The sequence below is a fragment of the Lactuca virosa genome, chromosome 5 (genome assembly GCF_052849685.1).
Source record: "Lactuca virosa cultivar CGN04683 chromosome 5, Lactuca_virosa_CGN04683_v6, whole genome shotgun sequence".
Lineage (NCBI taxonomy): Eukaryota > Viridiplantae > Streptophyta > Magnoliopsida > Asterales > Asteraceae > Lactuca > Lactuca virosa.
In genome coordinates, this window is record NC_136430.1 from 252,435,098 (window position 1) to 252,448,823 (window position 13,726).

The window sequence follows — 13,726 nt, forward strand, 5'->3', positions numbered from 1 at the left end:
GGCAAGGCCCTGGTTAGTTCCGGACTTCGGTCCGATGCAGTTTCCGGACTTCAGTCCGATGCAGAGGGCAAGGCCCTGGTTAGTTCCGGACTTTGGTCCGATGCAGTTTCCGGACTTCGGTCTGATGCAGTGGGCGAGGCCCAGTATGTGCTTTATATGTTATTGTATGGTATGAGGTAGTTGGGAAGACTCACTAAGCTTCGTGCTTACAGTTTTCAGTTTTGGTTTCAGGTACTCAGTTTTCAAAAGAGGAGCCCGGAAAGATTGCAGTGCACACACCATTTGTTCAGCCTCGGATGTTTATACTCTGATATATTTGACAGTTGTTATCATATTTTGAGATACATTGTTTATGATTCTTATATGACGTTTGATGAATATGGTTTTATTACTGATTTAATACAAAATTTTCAGACTGTGTTTTGGGATGTCACAAGTTGGTATCAGAGCCTTGGTTTGAGGGATTCGGGCACACTTTCGGGTGTGTCTGAACTCAAACTAAGGAAGTGGTATAAAGTTTTCAAGAGAAAAACCATGTTTACAAAAGGATTTTGAGAAAAGAAAACAATTTTAGAAAAGTATAGAGAAAAGAGTTTTAGAAAAAGCGAAAAGAATTTTGAAAAGAAAAAAGGGTGTGGTGCATGCAATCAGCTGAGCTCAAGTAAGTACTCCCAAATTACCCATACAAGTTTATGTTATGATTATCAGTTTCAGTTTCAGTAGAACAGCATGCTAGAATAGGACTAAGGATCTAGGAGGATGCCTTATGTGCCTGCTATATGTGTTTCAGCTTTATGAGAATTACATGCTAGTATTGAGTAGACAGTAGTAAGATAGCCTGTTTAGGTTGTGCCTGATAGTATGAGCTTAACATTGTATGCTAGTACAGTTTCTCGTTATGAGAATAGATTTGCTTGAGTAGTTTCCTTTGTCCGAATGTTGCTTGCTTTGTGCTTTGTAGGACTCTGAGTGATGGGAGTTAGCCATTAGGTGAATACGTCATGTCACATGTGACCAGGGTTGAATAATCTCAGAGTGTTGGATTTGGCCCTATTGCGCAGCTCTTGTCTGAGTCTAACCGTTGTGGGGACGAGTCTTTTACTCGAAGGATTATCTGAGCCTCGTCACATGTGATGGTATTCAGGTGATGGCTAATTGGCATTACAAGGAGGCCTTCAGCAGCTAAGGACTGGTTTGGGTCGGAGATTTCCTTGGGGTAAGCCTAGGATGAGAGTAGCAGAGAGCAGTAGCAGTAAAAGGGACTTGGTGGAGTCAAGGCAGTTCTTGAGGAAAGTACGGATAGATGTGGAAGGTAGTATGGGCCCATACTACTGAAAGCAGAGGATCCGTACTCGAATCAAGGAAGGCTGAGATAAGACCAGGGAACTTGTAGTGTGTGAGATCCCTCGAGTTTGGATGAGTATTGTGATGTTAGTGATCGTGTGTTGCTGAGTATAGTAGCGCTCCATGGTAGACCAGATGGTAGTTCTGGTGTCGACAAGGGATCAGGCTCGGACTCTGTAGCCGGGCAGATTGATGAACAGATGAGGGAGTTCATTCCATCTGAGAATGATGCGCAGTATCATTGACCAGACTCCTGTGATCCTCAGTGTGATCAAGGAGGGAATTATAGAGATTTGTGATGAGAGGCCGAGTGCTTTCCGCACTGAGATAACAGTCATTATAGAGACCCGTACGTTGACGTTTCGGGAATTCAGAGTTTGTGAGGCTTCAGATTGTCATGGGGTGAGGGACCCTATTGTTAGCAGCAGATGGTTGACAGATGTCACCAACACTTTTCGTACCAGACGTTGTCTCGAAAGGAGACAAGATCTGTTTACTTCCTGTCTCCTGAGGGATAGAGCACGAGATTGATAGGAAGAGGTTGGTAGTGAGTTGAGTGATAATGCGGTTAATGCTATGTCATGGGATGACTTTTACACCAGATTCTGGGCAGAGTGTGCCCATGCGATTGAGGCGCAGCAGTTGGTGCAAGAGTTGTTAGATCTCCACTAGACGACTGAGACTGTGGCAGAGATCACTGCCAAGTCTCGGGAAAGAGCTTATATGGTACCACAGTATGTAGCAGATGAGGAAATGAAGAAGGTAAGTTATCAAAACATACTATAGAATGATAGCAGGGAGATTGTGAGTATCTCGGGGTGCAAGACCCTGAATGATATGACTTCTAGAGCTCGAGAGCGGGATATTGACTTAGAGCACACTAGGAAGAGGGAACCAGATCAGTTGCTTATAGTGAGGGGTCTCGGGAGGAGACCGTAGATTTCAGACCAGCTTCTGAGAGGCCAGCGGGGTCAGATTCGGTGCAGCACTTGCGGGATTGGGAAAGTGCAGCGTCATCTTGGTTTATTCCAAGACTGAGGAGCAGCACGAGAAGCACCTGAGGGAGGTGCTAGAGACTTTGAGAAGGGAGAGAATTTTCGTAAGGTTCTCCAATTGTGAGTTCTGGTTGCGCGGGGTGCAATTTCTTGGGCACCTTGTCAATCAGAAGGGTATTCTAGTCGATCCGGCCAAGTTAGAGACCGTGATGCAGTGGGAGATTCCGAGGTCTCCAATTGAGATTCGAAGCTTCCTGGGTCTAGCGGGTTATTACCGGAGATTTATTCGGATGTTTAGAAGTTGTGTGATCTTTTGGATTGGCTGGTATTGAAACCCTAGCAATGGTAAGCGTGGTTTCTAGCAGATTGGTCATGGGTGATAAGAAGGATTGAGAATCCTTCCAGTATTGTGTGTTGTGGAACGTTAGTTGAATCAAAGTGGGGGAGAATCATCCAAGGATTCAGAAGTAGGAGCAGTTTTGAAACAGGGATAAGTTTCGCATCCTTGTGTGGAAGGAAGACAACCCAAGCGGCTGTATGGTTAGAGGATAGTGCGAGATGGAAGTTCGAAAAAACTTGCCAATAAGGAGATCGTTTTCCCGTAATGTTTGCTAGCAAGCCTTAGGGAATCAGGTTAGGGATTCCAGTCAGGACATGAGTTCAGCTGAGTGCGGGTGTAGCCGTAGCATTCACTAGCAGCCAGATAGTGTTAGAGTGTTGTAAGTCTGCGGGTGTAGCCGTAGCATTCAGTAGCAGCCAGATAGTGTTAGAGTGTTGTAAGTCTGCGGGTGTAGCCGTAGCATTCACTAGTAGCAGATAGTGCTTGAGTGATGTAAGCCTGTGGGTGTAGCCGCAGCCTTCACTTGGTTGGTAGATAGCATGAGCGCGTTGTTAGGACGCGGAAGGAACAGTAGTACCCACCAGTTCGGGTGTAGCAGTAAGGATATGGAAATCCACGGATTGGATTTCGGAATTACCCAGAAGGATTAGATCAGGTTGAGTCAGTGATACGACTGCAGGAGTGCCACTACAGTTGTGGGATCAGGGAAGCAATGGACTGTATAAGATTGCTTGTGATATAGGGCTACCATCGATTAGGTAGCAATCACTTTTAGCCTGTATTTGGTGACGTCAGGATTCGATGTACGAACCCGATCGGTTGGATCAGGAGGTTGTTAGAGTCTCAGTGACATGATAACTAGTGGCAACTAGTTCCAGAGAAGGATTTTGTTCAGAAGTCGTGTGAGGCGACTAGATAGGGAGTCCTTTGGCTCCGCAGACGGGCTGGAACCCGATATTTCAGATGACTGACGAATGAATTGAGACCAGGAAGGTCTCGATAGATGTTGGAAAGCAGCCATGTAGCAGCATGTTGTTTCAGTCGGTTCAGTGTTTCAGGCGGTACAATGTTTCAGACAGTCCAGTGTTCAGGCAGTTCAATGTTTCAGGCAGTTCAGTGTTCAGACAGTTCAGTGTTTCGGGCAGTTCAGTGTTTCAGGCAGTTCAGTATTTCGGGCAGTCAGTGTTCCAGGCAGTTCAGTGTTTTCAGGCAGGTCAGTGTTTCAGACAGTTGTGGGTCTCCAGCAGTAATAGTATTTGAGGATCTCATGTATGGTAAGCGTAACAGATTGCTGAGTAATGCTAAGTCACCCACCGCGGAGTTCATCTATAATGATTTAGTATGAGTGGTCTGTCAGGGATTCAGACCATCTCGAGACAACAGATTTCAGACGGAGTAGATGTGATCTTGTTGCAAGGAATGCGTTCATCTGCAGAATGTAGGGCCTTGCAAAGGATGGTCACGGTTACCTTGGGGAAGACTAGGGTGTGCACAAGATTGTGGCCATGTTATATGAGTGGTTTGGCGTGTAAGGAATGGTAAGGAATGATTTCGAGGACGAAATCTAATTTAAGTGGGGGAGAGTTGTAACGCCCCATTTATTTAAATAAATTAATAAATGTAAGTCCCAGACTGATTTGAGAAGAATTTTAGATGTCGAGGGTTAAAAGTGTAAATTCCAGATTAGTTTTGTAAGTATTTATGAAGGTAGGGAGTAAATGGTAATTTATGGGACTTCATTTGAAGAGATTATGGAAGATAGGGGGTTGTTTGGTAATTTTCGTACCCAAAATGTAAAGGATTTAATGTTGAGGGTTCATTTGGTAATAATTGGATTGAATTTGAAAGAAAAGGGAAGGGGGAGGGACTGATTTTGTCATTATGGCATAATGTTTTGAGGGATCGGGTATATAGCTTAAATGTAACCCTAACCCTAGGGAGTGTTATACTCAGCCGCCGACTTCACTCTCTTGTGCCCTCCTCCAGCCGCCACCCGACCCCCCTTCACGTTTCTGGCCAGACGAAGACCCGGCGGCCGCCAGCGTCCATGCCGTTGGCCAGAGCCACACTCCAGATGTCGCCACAGCCTTACTGCTGACGAAGACGAGGTTACATCGCAACCCACCTCGTTGCCGATGAAGAATCGATCGCTGCTTCTTTCTCGCCATTCCTTTCTTCTTGTTCGCTCCATTCGCCGTTGTCGACTCGCCCCTGCTTGCTCCGGTCAACGTCGCCACCCCAAAGGGGCTGTCATGTTTGTGTGGGTGGGACTTCTGTCGTATAGGGTCATGAGGAACCACCATGGCAGCCGGCCATGGTGGCTACTACCGTCAAATGCCGCCGTCAAACCCCCCTTCATGATTGATGAAGAACTGCTCGGTGGGTGTTCGCTATCTCGCTGCTGGCGTGACCTTCTGCCACTGTAGCGCCGCCGATGACACCACTGCCGCCTTTCGTTGCTACCAGCCACTGTGGAAGGTGGTTGTGTGCGTGTTTTACTATGTGTAGGGTGTGTGTGGTTGTGTTTTATTAGTTGTATGTTTGTTGGGGGTTTTGGGTAGCCGGAGTCCACAGAAGAGCCACCGCCACCACGAGCCACCGCCGGCTGCCATGGTGTGGCTGTGCGTGTGTGTGTGTGTTAGTTAGTGTGCGTGTCTATTTTTGGATTAAGCTTTGTAACTGTAATTAGCAATGAATAATAAAAATAATAGCAACCACCACCGTAAGGTGGTGGCCGCCGCCGTGAGCCGCCATTGACCACCACTACCCGAGGTGGTGGTGGGTGGTGCCCCACAAGCAAAACCCTAATGGACCTAGACAAAACCTTAATGGGCTTAAAGATTAATTTTGGGCCTATTGGGCCATGTTTGAGTGGAAAACCCTAATTAGGGTTTAGAAAACCTTAATTGTGAGTAATTGGGCCTTAGACTTATTGGACCCACTTTTGGGCCATTGAGATTGGATTGTGTATTAAGCCCAATTTTACCATATCATTTATCTAGTAGAGTAAAGGACTTAATGGATTAAGTCCTTAATGGGTTAAGTAAGAAACACTTAACCCTAGTTATCATTTTATGTGAAACCCTAATTTCACTTGGGCTTTGTGTTGGGCCATCCAAGAACAAGCAAATGGACTAGAATAATTTAATGGGCTTTAGGGTAAGGTCCATAGGAGGGTGTGGGCCCAATTTAGAAAATTAGGCCATAGATGGGCCATAGTTTGGGCTAGATGGTTGTATGATATTGGGCCCTTAGAATGAGACATGTTGGACTGGACTGAGCAATTAGGCCTTTAGGGAAGTCCATGTAGAGGTTGGGCCCAATTTGGAAAATTGGGCCAAAGGTTGGGCTTTGAGCCATAGTTGGACTTTGGGCCTTTGGATTGGGCCTTGGGACTGAGTCAAGCTAAGATAAGGGTAAAGTAGTCTTTTACCCCAAGCATGGAATTATGGATATGTGATAGAACCCAATTATTAATTGGGTGTTATTTTGGTGTTGACAGTTCGGGAATCTGTCATCCAGCAGCTGGGGTTGAGTCTGCGGGACTTCAGCAGTGTGGGATTGTGTCTACGGGACTTCAGCAGTGTGGGATTGTGTCTACGGGACTTCAGCAGTGTGAGGTGGGTTTCCTTCCAGTAGGAACGGGTCTACGGCCACAATGCCGACCCGTTTAAGTTAGCAGTAGTTCCGGACTTTAGTCTGATGCAGTAGTTCAATATGCTTGGTGTCTTTGTGATACATGCATGGTATGTGTTATGTGTTCCGGACTATGGTCCGATGCAGTATGCATTATATGTGTTCATATTATATGTCATGATCATGTTATGCTATGTTCAGTCAGTTCCGGACTTCGGTATGATGCAGTAGTTCAGTGTGCTTGATGTCTTTGTGATTCAAGTATGTCTTTGTGTTATGTGTTCCGGACTTTGGTCCGATGCAGTATGCAGTATCTGTGTTTATGCTAGTAATTATGTTTATGCTATGCTATGTTCAGTTAGTTCCGGACTTCGGTCCGATGCAGAGGGCAAGGCCCTGGTTAGTTCCGGACTTCGGTCCGATGCAGTTTCCGGCTTCGGTCCGATGCAGAGGGCAAGACCCTGGTTAGTTCCAGACTTCGGTCCGATGCAGTTTCCGGACTTCGGTCCGATGCAGAGGGCAAGGCCCTGGTTAGTTCCGGACTTCGGTCCGATGCAGTTTCCGGACTTCAGTCCGATGCAGTTTCCGGACTTCAGTCCGATGCAGTTTCCGGACTTCAGTCCGATGCAGAGGGCAAGGCCTTGGTTAGTTCCGGACTTCGGTCCGATGCAGTTTCCGGACTTCGGTACGATGCAGTGGGCGAGACCCAGTATGTGCTTTATATGTTATTGTATGGTATGTGGTAGTTGGGGAGACTCACTAAGCTTCGTGCTTACAGTTTTCAGTTTTGATTTCAGGTACTCAGTTTTCAAAAGAGGAGCTCGGAAAGATTGCAGTGCACACACCATTTGTTCAGCCTGGGATGTTTATACTCTGATATATTTGACAGTTGTTATGATATTTTGAGATACATTGTTTATGATTCTTATATGACGTTTGATGAATATGGTTTTATTACTGATTTAAAACGAAATTTTCAGACTGTGTTTTGGGATGTCACACACCACCACTCGAAAAAGACGGTGGTTGAGGGAGAATGAGACACGACAAACAGATCCGCTCCAACTCGACCCCGTACCCCGTCGATCTTGTACATGACAAACTCTAAATGTTGCCTGAAACCGGAATCTACCACCGCCATCGTCTTCTTTACCACTGGAAACCGGAATCCACCACCGCCACTGGCGATGCTAAATGATCTGCTGAAAACCTAGATCATTGGCGGCTCGCTGGATAAGGAGAAAGACGAAGGTAATGGAGAGAAGGCGGCAATTTGAGAGAGAGAGGAGAGAAGGGTAGCGGTTCGAGATGGTGAAGTTGGGTAGGTTGGGTTGTTGGTGCACAGAATTCATAGTCATCGGTTTGTGGGGGAAGGAAGGTGAAGTTGGGTGAGCGTGTAAGTGTGTGAGAAATCGGTGCCGGAAAAAATGAGGGTGGGGTTCATATTTTTCCGACAACAGAGAGATAATGAGTTGGTGGAGGGAGTATAGGTGGGGTAGGGTTATATTTGTTTTCTTTTTTCTTTAATTGTTAATCAGAAAAATTCAAAATTAATAAAAAGAAAAGGGAAAATCAAATAAAGAGGGCAAAAGGTCATTTCATATACTTTCAATTATGAAATGGACCAAACAAGCAACAAAATGAAAACTTTGGACCTCTGGTGCTAATCCAAACATTTTTGGACCAAAGTGACAATTTTCGACATACCACGGAGACCATTTGTGCAGTTTTGTCAAAAATCAATTATCTCATTATTTACCGACGTATAAATTTATCATTACGATGACGTATCCATAATTTGTAAAAGAATTTTCGTTGTTTGGAAACTTTAATATCACATTTAAAATGTTGATACTTTAACTATATTTAAAAAAAAACATTTCTTTTTTATGTATTAGATAATTAAATAACCAATACGGAGCATCTAACAAATATTCCAACACTATATATATAAATAAATACAACACAAATCTCCTTCATTACTACTAATTCATCAACACAAATCCATAAACATTCAACAACAAAGAGAAAAAAGAAAATCCACAAAAACAAGTAGGAGTAACAGTAGTAATAGTAAGTAATCCATATCATCATAATTTTCTTCCTTTTTTTCACCCTATCTTAAAAAAAGAAAGAAATTACCCTGAAAACAGTCAAATACATACACATAGATGACATAAATAAAAACCATCATTCTTTCTCATTTCATTTTCTTTACCTTTACAACACATCATCATCATCATCATCATCATCATCATCAATCAGTGGTCATCGGTTGACTTATGCAGCATCTGAAACGCGCCTTTCTCACAGTTGTCATAATATCATTTTCAGCATGTTCAAGCATTCTGACCACCTCCGTGAATGGCGGCCGGGCATCGGAGTTCCCGTCCCAGCAGCGGACCATGATTTCTCCAAGCACCGGCAGGCAGTCCGGCGGGATGGTCGGCCTCACACCTTTGTTCACCACCGCAAATGCCGCCTGTACAGCCGTCATGTTTTGGAATGGCAGCATTCCAGTTATCAGTTCCCATAGAACAATCCCAAAGCTATACACATCTACTTTTTGCGTATATGGCCTGTGTTGTATCATTTCCCTGAAAATTACAACTCATTATACTCACTCTTTCTGTATTACTCAAAACTTATACAAGAAAATGCTCTACAATAATGAGTGATAGTTACGTTAAAATATGACATTTTACGTATTTCATCTAGCTTGTCAGCTAGTTTTACCAAATGTCATTTTTTTAGCGAGTAACTTTTCATAGTCAAAACTTATGCAAGGAAATGCTCTACAATGATGAGTGATAGTTAGGTTAAAATATGACATTTTACGTATTTCAGCTATCAGTTAGTTTTTCAGCTATCAGCTAGTCTGCCAGACATACTGTAAAAAGTTAGATGAGTGACTTACGGAGCCATCCAGCGGTAGGTACCGGTCTCGGGCGTCATCCCTTCGGTCTGCACCTCAATCCTCGCAACTCCAAAATCCGCAATCTTAATACTTTTATCAGCCGAAATCAACAAATTATCACTTTTCAAATCGCGATGAATCAACCCAAGCGCGTGCACATACTCCATCCCTCTAGCCACATCCAACGCCTGTTTCACCGCCAATTTCAACCCCACCGCCCTATTCTGCCGCCTAGCCAAAAACTGCCTAACCGAACCACCTTTCGCATACTCCGTCACAATACACCACACATTCGGCTTCCTACACGCCCCAATAAACCTCACAATATTCACATGTTTCAACCTCGCAAGCATCATCACCTCTTGTTGAAACTGTTGTTCCATAACCAACCCTCTCTCCACATCATTCTCCGGTTTCTCCAACAACTTAATCGCCACATCTTCTCCATTGTAACTACCTTTATAAAGCTTCCCAAACGCGCCTTGTGCGAATGCGGGACCCATCGAGAGTTTTCGAAGATCGATTGTCCATTCATCGAAGTTTTCAAGTCCTTGGGTTGGAAACCGCGTGTCCAAAAGTGCCCTTGCGAGGGCGTCATCGGATAGCCCGTGGGAGACGCGGCCTTTGTGGACCGAAAGGGCGTCTGTGTAATTTTTTGTGGGTTTGAGGCCTTGGTGGTTGAGGATACGTGTGTGGGATTCGTTGGACCCCACGGATGAGTTGTCGAGTGACATGGCGATTGAGCCTCCGTTTTGGCTCATGTTTAAGCTGTTGAAACTGTCGATTGACATGTTTGACCCTTCGCCGAGTTTGTGGTAGAAGCCTTGTGAGAGGTCGATGAAATTATTATCATGGTGGTTGTTGTTTATGCCCATCATATTCATGCCTGTGAACTTTGGAGCTTCCAACATTTTTTCAAGTTTGCCCCTTCAGCATGCGGCAATTGTCAAATAACACCCCCTCTTAACCAAATACCCTACACAAATAAGTCGCATGAATAAGTTAGTTTGTATCCTACTTTCATTTCTTTCTATTACAACATTGTATTCGATTTCTTTTTAACTTATTAAGACATTATACTTTGAAAAATCTACCAGATTATAGCATTTAGCCTTATTGTATTTGTAAGTATTCATAACCATCAAACCTTTTTCAGGGGGATATAATGTTGACCCTAGGGTTTTCTCATCTTTGCAAGTGGGATGCCTGAAAACAACAATTAGTAATTGTATTATGTGTTTCTTTGTGAGTTGTGATCCTTAACTTTTCATGAAAAAAGAAAAGACAACATTGCTAATGAAAGGTAATTATGCAATGTATATATATGGTCACATGTCTTTAGCACAATTATTGATTTTTCAATCGTTGTGTTGTGTCATATCACATAGTTTACTAGTTACAATATCTGCTTGAAAATGCTATCTTTCAAAAACTTCAAAATTTTGTTGCATTATAAAAAGTAATGATTCGTTAACACTTGTTTGAATTAGAAATTATTGAAATGCATTAACTTTTTGAAGAAAAATTTGGATTGTTACAAATACTCCAGAAATAGAATTTTAGTACAGACACAGAACATTCGAAATTATGGAATTGGATTTGTTTACATTTTGATCCTAAAGAATCCTATTATATCTTGAATTAAGACTTGGATTGTTTCAAATACTCCAGAAATAGAACTTTAGTCCAGAAATAGAACGTTTTGTATATATTTTGATTCCAAAGAAGCCAATCGAATCAAAATACATTTAACTTTTTGATATAAAGTTCGGATTGTTTCAAATACTCCAGAAAAAAGAACTTTAGAATCAGGTATCAAATCAATCCTGTAATGTTTCACATTAGAAATAGAAGGAATCATTTATAAAAGCTTTAATAACACATATAAAAGCCACCAGTGACCTGATACAAATTCATAATCACAATACAAAGGACAATGGTGTTTTACTTGTAGTTCAATTCATTTGCATACAGAAACCAATGCTTTTCATACATAAGAATTAAGATAGCTGAAAAATCTTTACCAAAAGCTGGATTTTTGCTTCTTGGCGTTAAAACATCAATTGACCATAACTATGAACTCACTGAAAGACACAAATGATTCAATTAAAACCAAAGATCAGTAACAGATTTTGATTTCAAAGTCGTTAACATAAAAAACGTCTTATAGGAAGAAGACAATTAAACCCTAACTATCATTTCAGTTTACCCTAATCATCAACCCTCCAAATAGTTAATTTCCTAACAACACCATCAGAACATCAATTAACTCCATAAACACAAAATCCCCAAATTACAATCAGCCAAAATTGTATCTCTACAAACCCCAAAAAGCCGAAGACTTTGAACAGCTGAAAACCATCTAAAATCAGCATGCTTTACAGTCAAACGAAGGAAAAACTATCGGCAGGATAAAAACCCAAAGATTAAACAGTGATCCATGAACATCAAAGTAAACTTATCACGATAAAGAACTTACAGATTGTGAATAGGGTTTTGCTTCTTGCTCTTTCAATTGGCGATTGCGATGATAATTACAGAAGCGGAAAAAGATGATTGTGATAATGGTGGAGATAAGTATAAGGAGGAATGTTGCTGTCGTTGGTGGGTTTGACGCCGACGAAAAGACGATGAAAGTCTAGAGAGAGAGAGAGTAACAAAGAGAGGAGAGAAGACGAAGAAAGAAAAACAAGAACAACTGGTCTTCCTTCTCTCGTTTATTTTTTTATTTTATTTATTATTATATTCTTGAGTCTTGACAACCGGGTCAGCAGCATCTCTCCATTCACTAACAAGCCGTGGCAAACGTGACTCGGGTGTTCATACTTCATACTAAACCGGTTATGATTTATGAAGGTGAAATTATACTGTTTTTTGACTAAAAGAAGTAAGAATAATAGAACATGCCATTCAAACTTAGTCATGTATATATTGATTTTACATCATTACAATTAAGGAAAAGGATACGGAAGCACATGAGCACTAGAGAGTAATAAGTTGGATCTAAGGTCTTAGTCATAATACATGTATATAATCATAGACTTTGATAATATATCTTCTATTCCATGTATCGAAAAATCATACTGTATAAAGGGTTTTATTATAATTTATATATTTATATATGTATTTATTTTATAGCTATATTATCTTATAATTGAAGGTCTTAATTTTTTTAAAGGATAGTTCACCTTAAAATTAAAGTGTGTGAGATTCAAACAAGAGATAGGCTAACTCAATGATGATTAATTGAAGTCATCAAGTTAATTTGGTTAAAGATAAATTATTTATATTTTATTACATTAATTTTTTTATTTATTAACTTTCATAATTAATATAAAACAAATTTCAGCTACTTAATATGATTTCTTATTTATGTTTAATGACAAAATAATATATATTACAAAAGTTTAAAAGATAAAAAAATACTTAGCTTTTATTAAACCTCATCATTTTTATATAAAAAATTATAAACCATCATTGTTATTTAGAACTTTAAACACACACACACACACAAATATATATATATATATATATATATATATATATATATATATATATATATATATATATATATATATATATATAGGTTCATTTGAGACGAGTCTAATTTTGTGAGACCGTGAAACCAATTTTTTCTAATGAAATATTCTAATATTCTAGTCATCGTAAAAATATAATATGTATAATATTCTAACATTATATGCTTTTAGAATATTTCAATGTAAAATGTGTTAAAAATATTGTTTTAGAATATTAGAATATTACATACATTATATTTTTTTGAATAACAAAATATTAGAATACTTCACTAAAAAGTAGTGGTCTCGCGGTCTCACAAAATTAGACCCGTCTCAAATGAACTAACCATATATATATATATATATATATATATATATATATATATATATATATATATATATATATATATATATATATATATATATATATATATATATATATGGAAAAATGAATATATATTACAGCTCCACCTAAGCTTAGGTATTAAACCTCATCATACATATATATATATATATATATATATATATATATATATATATATATATATATATAATTGGTGGATGACATAATAATTGGTGCATGGTAAATTTGTAAAATTTCTACCTAGTTACAATTATATGTAGATTATGAATAATTGTATTTGTAGTATAAATATATCTCCATTGTAAAGGGTTTTATGTAGAAAAGTCTCATTATTTTGGAATTTTTTTTAATAAAGTCCTAAAAGTTTTTTTTTTAATGGAAAATTCCCAATTATTTAACATTTTGCCTAAATTAACGAAAAAGTCATTTTTTAATATTTTAACAGGAAATTACAAATTATGTGATTTTCCCAATAATGAGACTTTTCTGTTAAATTTTTTTTAAGACTTTGTAAAAAATTATCCCAAAATAATGAGACTTTTCTGCATAAAACTCACATTGTAAATGGTGAATATACCAAAAGTTACACTTTCATAAGTGATATGTAACGCT

The 13,726-nt window shown here is 40.0% G+C and overlaps 1 protein-coding gene across 4 annotated transcripts; it reads right to left on the reverse strand.

Annotated features, from left to right (window-relative positions):
- Positions 1-8,266: 8,266 nt before the first annotated feature.
- LOC145114682 (serine/threonine-protein kinase STY13-like) lies at positions 8,267-11,956 on the reverse strand. 4 transcript variants are annotated; one of them, XM_079050750.1, is made up of 5 exons: positions 11,712-11,956; positions 11,257-11,316; positions 10,380-10,438; positions 9,233-10,208; positions 8,267-8,912 (listed from the first exon to the last, which is right to left on the reverse strand). In XM_079050750.1, exons 4-5 carry the CDS (start codon positions 10,141-10,143, stop codon positions 8,573-8,575), a joined length of 1,251 nt encoding a protein of 416 aa, XP_078906876.1. In that variant the 5' UTR covers positions 10,144-10,208; positions 10,380-10,438; positions 11,257-11,316; positions 11,712-11,956; the 3' UTR covers positions 8,267-8,572. The 4 variants fall into 4 exon arrangements, with proteins under 4 accessions (XP_078906876.1, XP_078906875.1, XP_078906878.1 ...); XM_079050749.1 differs by lacking the exon at positions 11,257-11,316; XM_079050752.1 differs by lacking the exon at positions 10,380-10,438.
- Between the last annotated feature and the right edge of the window lie 1,770 nt (positions 11,957-13,726).